Genomic DNA, 12,877 nt, shown 5'->3' on the forward strand with positions numbered 1-12,877 from the left:
TCCAGATTATCTTTTCCTCTGACACTGTTACCAGAAACATTCAAGATGATAGTGGTTCGGTCAGCCCAGTCACTTAATGACTGTGACAAACAGAGTCCCCATACTGATCTGTTATAAAAACTTAACATGAGCAAGAAATTAACATTTGTTGTTTTTAAGTCACTGAGATTTCAGGGTTTTTTGTTATCAAGCATAACGTACCCTTATTCTGACTGACACAGTTACTAATTTTGACACTGAATATATGTTGTCATTGGAAATACGACATTTCATATATTTTCATATTTGAATGTTAAAAATTGGTTAAACTATTCAGCTCAGTATGAGATTAATTGGCTTCTAGTAGAATAAAGGGTTTCATGAGGTGGTATAATGCACTAGTTTAAAAAACTGTCTCTGGAATCAAAAGGATGGGTTTATATCCTTATGACATTAGTTAACCTCTCCAAGCCCCAATTAAGTTATCTAAAAATAGGGATTGTATTTTACTACCCACCTTAAAGTGTTATTGCAAAGATTAAATGAAATAATACTCATAACATGTTTTGCATAGGGCCTGCCATATGTATTTTTATTAAGTGGTAGAAAGTGATGATAGTATTGGTAAGGATATTAATAGTAATATTATGAATAATTTTTCAAAAAACAATCATACTTTAACAGAATCAGAGAATCTTAAAGGGTTTGATGAGATCAGGGAGATGATTTAACCAGCATCTCTTCAAACTTTACACATCTCTGCCAGGGAAGCAGACTCAGTGCAGCAGAAGACAGCCTGGACTATTGCTATAGCCTTCTAAGTAGCCTCTATGCATCCACATGTCCTTTTCACCACTACTTCTCTCCTTCTCTGCCGCTCTTCTGCTCTTCTGTTCATTTGCTCATGGAACCTGGGGTTTGGGGTTTATATGGGTACATGATAGGGGACATGGCAGGCCAAATGGCAACTTTTGGGCAAGAAAACAGGAATGCCTGTTCCCATTTAAGGCCACGGGTTTCCAGGCCTTTGCCAGGGAACCACCCTCTTCTACCCAGTATATCCCTGTCTCCTGTCCATATCAAAACTACACAACTAAGAATAAATACATATTGTATGATTCCAGTCATATGGAATTCAAAAACAGACAAACTGAGCCATGGTGTTAGAAGTCACTAGGCTCACTTGTAGGGAGAAGAGAGTGTAATCATTAGAAAAAGGAGGAAGGGAAGCTTTTACCTCTTGACCCAGGTGGTGGTTATGGCTCACTGTTGGATCATTCATTGAGCCATACGGCTATGATTTTTGCATTTTTCTATGTTTACATTACACATCAATATTAACAAGAATAATTAGCATAATTATTAATAAGGCTAATTGGTATAATTCTTAGTCTAAAATAGTCAGTTTGCTCCTTCTGATATTTTAACATTTCTATATCTTTCTACCTTTTTTATAATTTATATAAGCTTTCTGTAGAATGAGACTATATTTAAGTGGAATAACAGCTCAGCAACACCATGAATAATTATGATGATGGTAGCCTGGTGGTTTGAAAAAATTATTGCCTTCCTGGGAAGCCTAATTTACTCACAGTAATGGTCCAATCAACAAAAGAGTTTTTATTATTTCCTCCCAATGTTTTTAAAATAGCATTTTACCATCATATCTGTTCAAAAGTCCATTTATCACCCATATCAGTGTTTAACCACAATATTTTTCATTAACTGAAATGTTACAATTAACACACCCTGAAAATGTTGGGAAATAAATCTAGGCAACTAAAGATCCTGTCAACTTGCTCCAGTTCCTTATTTTCTCATGCAATCAGCCAACACTGGGGGAAATTGAATTGTCATTCACCTCACAGAGCCTTTTTAGCATATCATTGTTTTATTTGACTTCTGAACAGAAAGGTATAACAAAACTTTGAAAAGAAAACGGAAATCAGTACATAAATGAGGTATCTGATAATCTGACACAATAATGAAAATGGTACCCAGTAGTTAGTTATTCTTTACAAAAGCCCAGAGAGCTAAATTAAAGCACTAAATTAAATCCAACGTACTCTTTCTGCACCATTAAGTCCCATCATTCCACAGAAAGATTTAGATGGTTTTATTTTGTATTCTAATTTTAAGGCAATTATTCTCTCCTTAAAGTTAGAAAAGACTGCAAAGTTTTTTGCTCTTGATTTGCTAATGACTTAGTTACAAAGCATTTAACCTACAGTTGCCTTATAACTCTCTAAAAGGTGTTATATAAAGTTGCTTGGAAGTGAATTTTTTCTATAATTTTAAACAATAATAGCTACTAATGCTATTATTGGGTGGTGAGTTTTACTGTGTGGCACTGTATGGAGTTTACTCATTTTATGTTACAGTTGACCCTTGAACAACATGGGTTTGAGCTGTATGGGTTCACTTACAGATTATGATACAAATTTTTTCCAACCCATTTTTCAGAACGTGGGTTCTGCATGGCCAACTTGAGGATTTTGGTACATGTGGGGAGGAGGAAATGAAACCTAATCCCTGCTCCTACTGAGGGATGACTGTAGTTTATTTAATCCCTGCCACACCCCAGTAGGGTCAGTTCTCTTATTCCCATATTCCAGATGTGGAAACAGAGACACAGAGTTTGGCTCAAAGGTCGCAAGGCTAAAAGGAAGTTTAAGCTGAGATTAAAAACTGTGCAATTTATATACTAGATTAGTGCCCTAAATGTGTGTCTAATATACAGTTCCACATTGGATTGTCAAGGTGTTTTCCACTGTGGTGGTGGTAGTCATTGCTGTTGCTACAATCCCAGCCTAGCCACATGTTCATCCGGATATGCAGCATGGGAATATGTTAGCATCCCATTTTGTGACCAGCCAAGTCTTGCTGAGATTTAGGAAAGTCATGCTAGAAGTTGAGGTGATAATTTAAAGGTAAGAAATTGTTCTCGTTGATTTGCTCCCCGTTACTTCTGATACAGTGATGTCCACATTAGAAGCTCGGAAATGTCTGTGGATTCTCACCAATAGGATTTCCCTGGTAACCATGGTTTAAATGTGAATTTAATTTGTTCATCTGAGGGGCCCATTATATTAGAAACATCCATCTCCAATAGACGGCCCCAAACTGACCATGCTGTGGTTCCTTTTCTCACTGCGTGCTTAGAATCTGTCTGTATGCAATGAGTTGGAGTTTCGTTTTGTTTTGTTTTGTTTTTTAGGGTTTTCTTCCTCTTTCTTTTTTTTTCCTTTTTTTTTTTTTTAAATTATACTTCAAGTTCTGGGATACATGTGCAGAACGTGCAGGTTTGTTGCATAGGTATATACATGCCATGGTGGTCTGCTGCACCTATCAATCCATCATCTACATTAGGTATTTCTCCCAATGCTATCCCTCCTCTAGCCCCCTAGGGCCTGGAGGCTGACAGGCCCCCATGTGTGATGTTCCCCTCCCTGTGTCTGTATGTTCTCATTGTTCAGCTCCCACTTGTGAGTGAGAACATGCATTGTTTGGTTTCCTGTTCTTTTGTTAATTTGCTGAGAATGATGGTTTCCAGCTTCATCCATGTCCCTGCAAAGGACATGAACTCATCCATTTTTATGGCTGCATAGTATTCCATGGTGTATATGTGCCACATTTTCTTTATCTAATCTATCATTGATGGACATTTGAGTTGGTTCCAAGTCTTTGCTATTGTAAATAGTGCTGCAATAAACATATGTGTGCATGTGTCTTTATAGTAGAATGATTTATAATCCTTTGGGTATATACCCAGTAATGGGATTGGTGGGTCAAATGGTATTTCTGGTTCTAGATCCTTGAGGAATAGCCACACTGTCCTCCACAATGGTTGAACTAATTAACACAATGAGTTGGAGTTTTTATGAAATCTTGTATCAGCCTTACTCTGTGCTAGAGCTGTTAATTAGAAATACGCATCAAATCTTTTTATTTTTAAAATTACTTTTATATTTTTATAGCACTGTTTGCTATCTGAAATAATATTATTTCTTTGTATATTTAAAGTAATGCCCCCTCTTATCTACAGGGGGTACATTCCAAGTCTCCAGTGGATGCCTAAAACGACAGATTGTACCAAACCCTATATATGCTATATTTTTTCTATATATGCATACCTGTGTTAAAGTTTAATTTATAAATTGACACAGTAAGATATTAACAAGAGTAACTAATAATAAAATAGAATAATTATAGCAATATACTGTTCATAACTTCACAGAAGATTTATTCTTACCATAGATCTTAGCAACCTCAGTATATGATTTTTTTTCTTTCCTTATCAAGTCAGGAACTTTTGCGGTTTTTACTTAAAGGAAACACTTTGAAGCTTCTCTTTGGCATATCTTAATTGCCAGCATCACTATTCTTGCTCTTTGGGGCTATTATTAAGTAAAATAAGAGTTACTTGAACACAAGCACTGTGATACTATCACAGTCGATCTGATAATGGAGACGGCTACTAAGAAACCAATGGGTGTGGATACACCAGAAAAGGGATTCATGTCTGGGACAGGACAGACAGGGATAGCACAAGATTTCACAAACTCAGAACAGTACTAGATTTAAAATTTATGAATTGTTTTATAAAAATTTATAAATGAAATTTATAAATTAATTTATAATTAAATTTATGAATTGTTTTATATGAATTTATAAATGAAATTTATGAATTTATAAATGGAAAATTGCTGGAATTTTCCATTTAATATTTTTGGACCATGGTTGACCTCAGATAGCTAAAACCACAGAAAATAAAACCATGGACAAGGAGGGACTACTGTATTTACTGTCTGCCTCCACCTCTGGATCATAAACTCCATGGGAGCAGAGACTCAGTGTTTTTGATACCACTCTTGTCAATACCTAGAACACAAGTATAAAGTGGGATACAGCAGGCATTCAAGTAATTTTCTTAATGTTTTCAAAGATATCACCACGGAGGAAATATAATTTTCCACAACCTGCATGAGCTGTTAGTTGGGATGGACCCTATAATAAAAGAAAGATTAGCAAGAGAAAAACAAGTTTATTAACACTTGCACCACACATCCTGTGGGAGAAACCTCAATGAAAAGTAACTCAAAGCAGTGGCTTAGAACTCTGGCTTACGTAACATCTTTCACAAAGAACAGTACGTTTGTGGAGAAACAACAGGACAAATGTAAGCAGTTTTCGGCTTCCAAGGGCCAGAAACTATGAGAAGGTAAATATATGGGAGGAAACTAATGGAGCGAGGTTTCCTTGCAGATTCCTCTGTGGCCATCTCTGAGCTCCTAAAAGTCTAGAGTTGTCTCCAATAAAGGAGACTTGATACCCTGTCTTTAGGCAGGTAAGGGGGAAAGTAGAGAGAGTTTTTCCTGTGCTTGCTGCTTCTTAATTGCCTTTGACTTCAAAACAACTTTTAGGTCAAGGAGGCATATTTTGGGGGGACATATTTTGGTTTCCTTCCACATGAAGCAAACCTGTTGTGGGAGGGAGGCAGTTACTTCCCCTGCATCTTCAATGATACTATGTTTTTGTGAGATGAGAAGTCTTTATTCTGTGCGTATCCTTCTGTTGGGTATCAGTTTCTGTTTTAAACTGATACATAATATTTTACATTTATGGAGTACATATGATAGTTTGTTACATGTACAGAATGCGTGATGACAAACACAGGATATTTGGGGTATCCATCTTGAATATTTATCACTTCTTTGTATTGGTATCATTTCAAGTCCTCCCTTCTGGCTACTTTGACATACACATTTTTGCTAAATATAATTACCTTACTCTGCTATCAAACTTTAGAATTTATACCTTCTATCTAATTGTATGTTTATACCCATTAACAAACCTGTCTTCATCCCCACTCCTACCCACACAGCCTTCCCAGCCTCTGGTATCTATCATTCTACTCTCTACCTCCATGAGATCCACTTTTTAAACTCTCACATATGAGTGAGAACATGAGGTATTTGTCTTTCTGTTCTTGGTTTATTTCACTTAACATAACAACCTCTGGTCCCATCCATGTTGCTGCAAAGACAATAATAGCATTCAGCCATAAAAGTGAACAACAGTATATTGGGTATGTATACCATATTTTCTTTATCCATTCATTCGCTGATGGACACTTAGGTTGATTCCATATCTTTGCTATTGTGAATAGCGCTGCAGTAAACAGGTAAGTGCAGGTATCCCTTTGATATACTGATTTCTTTTCCTTTGGATAAATAACCAGTCGTTGGACTGCTGGATCGAATGGTAGTTCTGTTTTTAGCTTTTTGAGAAATCTCTCATACTGCTTTCCATAGTGGCTGTACTAATTTACATTACTATCAACAGTTTATAAGAGTTCCCTTTTCAGAAAGTTTATATACTTTTGGTGGGAATATAAATTAGTTCAGCAACTGTGGAAAGCAATTTGGACATTTCTCAAGGAATTTAAAACAGAACTACCATTTGACCCAGCAGTCCCATTACTGGGTTTGTATCCAAAAGAAAACAACCATTCTACCAAAAAGACACATGCACTCTCATGTTCATCACAGCACTATTCACAGTAGCAAATACATGGAGTCATCCTAGGTGTCCATGAACAGTAGACTGAATAAAGAAAATTATCTTATTCCTTCTTATGGCTTTTATTTTAGATTCAGAGGATATACACATGCAGATTTGTTACGTGGGTATATTGCATGATGCTGAGGTTTGGGATACGAATGATTCCATTATGCAGATAGTGAGCATAGAACCCAATAGTTTTTTGTTTGTTTGTTTGTTTGTTTTTTGCGTAAGAATATCACTATTTATTTTCCCTCAGGTAATTTTTCTATGGCTTCAACATTTTCTCTTCAAAATCAGAAGAAAAATATCCCAAAGTTTAGAACTGGATCACTTGGCCCTTTCTCTTCTTATCTCCTCCCAGTTCAAAATGCTTGCATCTCTTAATGGCCAGCATCCTCTTGGATCTGCAGTTAGGCTCAACACATTCCAGCCTTAGCACAATCTTCTTTGTGGTCTTAGCCTTCTTCCGCAAAATTGGCTTTGTCTGCCCACCATAGCCACTCTGCTTCCGATCATAGCGCCTCTTTCCCTGGGCATACAAAGAATCCTTGCCCTTCTTATACTGTGTCACTTTGTGAGGCTGATGCTTGCCACACTTCTTACAGAAGGTTCTTCGGGTTTTAGGCACGTTGACCATCTTTGCAGCAGGGCTGTTGTCTATATGATGAAAACGAGAAACGGCGTCCGACACCCTCGCGTAGCGCAGCTCTCGCCTAACAGGAAAGGGAAGAAGCCCAATAGTTTTTTTTAACCCTTGCCTCCCTCCCTTCCTTCTACCTATAGTAGTCCCCAGTTTCTATTGTTGCTATAGTCTTTCATGAAATGTATGGTACATATACATGATGGAATACTGTGCAGCCATAAAAAAGAATGAAATCATGTCCTTTTTAGCAACATGGATGCAGCTGGAGATCATTATCCTAAGCAAATTAACCCAGGAATAGAAAACCACAGTACCATATGTTCTCACTTGTAAGTGGGCATTAAACATTGGATGCTCATGGACATAAAAATGGCAACAAGATCACGCTGCTGCTGCACATCAGCCTGGGCAACAGAGTAAAACGCTGTCTAAAGAAAAAAAAAAAGCAACAATAGAAACTGGGGACCCCTAGCGGTAGAAGGCAGGGAAGGAGGCAAGGGTTTAAAGAACTATTGGGTACTATGCTCAGTACCTGCATAATGGGATCATTCATACCCCAAACCTCAGCATCACACAATATACCCACATAACAAATCTGCACATGTATCCCTTGAATCTAAAATAAAAGTTGAAAAAATAAGGAATACCCTTTCTCCACATCCTTGTCATCATGTTTTTTGGGTTTTTTTTTTTTAGTAATAGCCATTCTGACTGGGGTCAGATGATATCTCATTGTGGTTTTGATTTACATTTCCCTGATGATTACTGATGTTCAGTACTTTTTCATATACCTGTTGGCCATCTGTATGTCTTCTTTTGAAAAATATCCATGTTTTTTGCACATGTTTTAATGGGATTATTTGGTTTCTTCTTGCTGCATTCTTTGTATATTCTGGATATTATTCCATTGTCAGATGAGTAGTTAGCAAGTAGTTTTATTTTCTTTCATTCAAAGGGTTGTCTCTTCACTCTTGTTTTCTGTTTTTTGTTTCTTGCTTTTTGGCAGAATGGTTTGTTTTCTTTTGGATATATACCCAGTAATGGGACTGCTGGGTCAAATGGTTGGTTGGTTGGTTTTTGTTCTTCTATTTTGCCATGCAGAAGCTTTTTTTATTTAATATAGTCCTATTTATCTATTTTTGTTTTTGTTTGTGCTTTTGAGGTCTTAGCCATAACATTTTTGCCTATACCAGTGTCTTGAGGTGTTTTTCCTGTTTTTTTTCTACCAGTTTTATGTTTTCAGGTCTTAGATTTAAGTCTTTAATGCATCTTGGGTTGATTTTTGTTTATGATGAGAAATAGGCCTCTAGTTTTATTCTTCTGCATATGGATATCCAATTTTCCCAGCACCATTTATTGAAGGCAGTGTCCTTTCCTGAATGTGTGTTCTTGGCATCTTTGTTGGAAATCAGTTGACTATTAAATATATGGATTTATTTCTGGATTATCTCTTTTGTTCCATTGGTCTGTGTGTCTCTTTTTATACCAATACCATGCTATTTGGTTGCTATAGCCTTGTAATATATTTTGAAGTCAGGTAGTATGATGCCTCACAGCTTTGCTTTTTTTTTTTTTTTTTTTTTTTCCTCAAAATTTATTTTGCTATTCAGGTTCTTACGTGGCTGAATACAAACTTTAGGATTTTTTTTCTTTTTGTGAAAAATGACATTGGCATTTTGATAGAGATTGCACTGAATCTATAGATTGCTTTTGGCGTTACAGTCATTTTAATAATATTAATTCTTCCAATCCATGACCATGAGCTGTCTTTCCATTTGTTTATGTCCTTTTCAATTTCTTTCATCAGTGTTTTGTAGTTTTCCTTATAGAAATTCTTCACGTCCTTGGTTAAATTTATTCCCAGATATTTTTGTAGCTCTTGTAAATGGAATTGCTTTCTTATTTCTTAGCTAGTTCATTATTGGTGTATGGAAATGTTACTAATATTTGTATGTTGACTTTGTATCCTTCAGCTTTACTGAATTTATCAGATCTAAGAGTTTTTGTGGAGTCTTTAGGTAGGTTTTTCTAGAGATAAGATTATATCATCAGCAAACAGGAACAATTTGACTTATACTTTTCCAATTTAGATGGCTTTGTTTTTTCCTTTTGCCGGATTACTCTGGCTAGGACTTCCAGTACTATGTTGAACAGGAGTGGTAAAAGTGGGCATCCTTGTCTTGTTCCAGTTCTTAGGGGAAAGGCTTCCAGCTTTTCCCTATTCAGTACGATGTTAGCTCTGGGTATGTCATATATGGCCTTTATTATTTTGAAGTATATTATTTCTATGCCTAGTTTGTTATTTTTATCATGAAGAGATGTTGAATTTTGTCAAATGCTACTTCTGCATCTGTTGAGATTATTAGAAACCTTCATTCTTCATAGATAAGTTCTTCATTCTGTTAATGTGATGTATCACATTTACTGATTTGCATATGTTGATCCTTGCATCCCTAGGATAAATCCCGCTTGATCTTCATGTATTAATTTTTTCAATATACTGTTGGATTCAGTTTGCCAATATTGAGTTGAGAATTTTTGCATCGACATTCATCAGGGATATTGGCCTCTAGTTTTCTTTTCTTTGTTATGTCATTGTCTGATTTTGGTATCGGGTGATGCTGGCCTCATAGAATGAGTCAGGGAGAATTCTCTCCTCTTCCAATTTTTGGGATAGTTGGAAGAATTCATGTTCTTTGAAAGCATGGTGGAATTTGGCAGTGAAGCCATCTGGTACTGGACTTTCCTTCATTGGTAGACTTTTTATTACTGATTCAATCTCATAACTTGTTATTGTTCTGTTCAGGTTTCTGTTTCTTCTTGATTTAATCTTGATAGGTTATATGTGTTTAAGAATTTATCCATTTCCTCTAGGTTTTCTACTTTGTTAGTGTTTAGTTGTTCATAATATTCTCTAATGTTCTTTTGCATTTCCATAGTAACAATTGTAATATCTTCTGTTTCATTTCTTATTTTGTTTATTTGGGTATTCTCTCTCTCTCTCTTTTTTTTTTTTTCTTTTTTTTTTTTTTTTTTGGCTAGTGTAGCAAGTGGTTTATCAATTTTATCTTTTCAAAAAGCCAACTTTGGCTGGGCGCGGTGGCTCAAGCCTGTAATCCCAGCACTTTGGGAGGCCGAGACGGGCGGATCACGAGGTCAGGAGATCGAGACCATCCTGGCTAACACGGTGAAACCCCGTCTCTACTAAAAAATACAAAAAACTAGCCGGGTGAGGTGGCGGCGCCTGTAGTCCCAGCTACTCGGGAGGCTGAGGCAGGAGAATGGCGTGAACCCGGGAGGCGGAGCTTGCAGTGAGCTGAGATCCGGCCACTGCACTCCAGCCTGGGCGACACAGTAAGACTCCGTCTCAAAAAAAAAAAAAAAAAAAAAATAATGTCAAAAAGCCAACTTTTTGTTTTGTTGATCCTTTTTATTTTTTAGCATCTAGTTCATTTAGTTTTTCTCTGATCTTTATTATTTCTTTCCTTGTATTAATTTTAGATTTGGTTTGTTCTTGCTTTTCTAGTTCCTTAAAGTGCATCATTAGATTGTTTGTTTAAAATCTACTTTTATTTTATTTGCTACTTTTTTGATGTAGATGTTTATTGCTCTAAACTTCTCTCTTAGCACCACTTTCGCTGTATTCCATAGGTTTTGGTACACTGTGTTTTTATTTTGTTTGTTTTAAGAAATGTTTTATTTCCTCTATAATTTTTTCTTTGATCCAGTGGTCATTCAAGAGTATGTTGTTTAATCCCATGTATTTGTACAGTTTCCAGAGTTCCTCTTATTATTGATTTCTAAGTTTACTCTATTGTTGTCTGAGAAGATACTTAATAAGATTTTGATGTTTTAAAATGTATTGACACTCATTTTGTATTCTAACATGTATTCTATCCTGGAGAATGTTGTGTGTGCTGATTTGAAGGATATCTATTCTGTAGCTGTTGAATGAAATGTTCTGTAAATTTCCGTTAGGTTCATTTGGTCTAATGTGTCATTCAAATCCAGTGGTTTTTGTTGTTGTTGTTGTTAATTTTCTGTCCAGATGATCTGACTAATGCTGGGAGTGGGGTGTTGAAATTCCCAGCTATTATTATATTAGAGTCTATCTCTCCCTTTAGATCTAGTAATATTTGCATTACATATCTAGATGTTCTGATGTTGGCTGCATATATGTTTAGATAGTTATATCTTCTAACTTACTTTTATCATTACATAATTATCTCATTTGTCTCTTTTTAGTGTTTTTTGTTTTGTTTTTTTTTTTGAGACAGAGTCTCGCTCTGTCGCCCAGGCTGGAGTGCAGTGGCCGGATCTTGGCTCACTGCAAGCTCCGCCTCCTGGGTTTATGCCATTCTCCTGCCTCAGCCTCCCGAGTAGCTGGGACTACAGTCGCCCGCCACCTCGCCCGGCAATTTTTTTTTTGTATTTTTTTTTAGTAGAGACGGGGTTTCACCGTGTTAGCCAGGATGGTCTCGATCTCCTGACCTCGTGATCCGCCCATCTCGGCCTCCCAAAGTACTGGAATTACAGGCTTGAGCCACCGTGCCCGGCCTCTTTTTAGTGTTTTTAACTTAAAATCTGTTCTGTGTGATATAACCATAGCTAATCCTGCTTGCTTTTGGCTTCCATTTGTGTGGAATATCCTTTTTCATCCCTTTATTTTCAGTCTATATGTTTCTTTACAGATGAGATTCTTGTGGGCAGCATATACTTGAATCTTGTTTTTTATTCATTCAGCCAGTCTATACCTTTTAAATGGAAAGATTAATTCATTCACATTCAAGGTTATTACTGACACATGTGGGCTTATTTCTCTTATTTCATTATTTGATTTCCCATTGTTTTACATATCCTTTGTTCCTTTATTTTGCTGTTACTATTTACCATTGTGGCTTGGTGATATTCTGTAATCATAACATTTTATCTTATTTGTTTACCCTACCAGTGTTTTTTATATTTTTGTGTGTTTTCATGACAATAGTAATTGTTCTTTCACTTCCAGGTGTGAGACTTCCTTAAGCATTGCTTGTAGGGCTGGTGTAGTGGTGACAAATTCCCTCAGCTTTTGCTTGTCTGAGAAAGATTTTACTTCTCTCATTTATGGAGGATATTTTGCTGGATATAGTATCCTTGGCTGACAGTTTTTTTAAATCTTTCAACTCTTTGAATATATCATCCCATTCTCTCCTGGTCTGTAAAGTTTCTGCTGAGAAATCCACTGTTAGTCTGATAAGGGTTCCCTTATAAATGACTAGATGCATTTATCTTGCTGGTTTTATAATTCTCTCTTTGTTTTTGATTTTTGACATTTTTGACTATAATGTGCCGGGCGAGAACTTTTTGAATTATATCTGTTTGGGGATCTCTGAACTTGTATCTGGATATCTGAATCTCTTGCTAGAATTTGGAATTTTTCCATTATCATTTTGCTAAATAGATTTTTCTAACCATTTCGTTTTCTCTTCACCTTTTGGGACACCCAAAATTCAAATATTTGGTCACTTTATGGTGTCCTATAAGTCGTGAATGTTTTCCTCCTTTTTTATTCTTTTTTATTTTTGTCAGACTTGGTTATTTCAAAATAGCTATCTTTCAGTTCTGAGATTCTTCTGCTTGATCTAGTGTGTTGCTGAAGCTTTCAAATGTATTTTCTATTTCATTCAGTGGATTTTTTAGTTCCAG

At 36.2% G+C, this 12,877-nt stretch overlaps 2 protein-coding genes across 6 annotated transcripts in view; one reads left to right on the plus strand and one right to left on the minus strand.

Moving 5' to 3' along the window:
- C2H3orf67 (chromosome 2 C3orf67 homolog) overlaps positions 1–12,877 on the plus strand; it is a 309,119-nt gene that overhangs the window by 264,579 nt on the left and 31,663 nt on the right. The window lies entirely within an intron of this gene.
- LOC112619453 (60S ribosomal protein L36a-like) lies at positions 6,765–7,274 on the minus strand. Its single transcript, XM_025377413.1, has one exon. It carries the CDS (start codon positions 7,181–7,183, stop codon positions 6,863–6,865), a length of 321 nt encoding a protein of 106 aa, XP_025233198.1. The 5' UTR covers positions 7,184–7,274; the 3' UTR covers positions 6,765–6,862.

Source organism: Theropithecus gelada, chromosome 2, assembly GCF_003255815.1.
Source record: "Theropithecus gelada isolate Dixy chromosome 2, Tgel_1.0, whole genome shotgun sequence".
Taxonomy (NCBI): domain Eukaryota; kingdom Metazoa; phylum Chordata; class Mammalia; order Primates; family Cercopithecidae; genus Theropithecus; species Theropithecus gelada.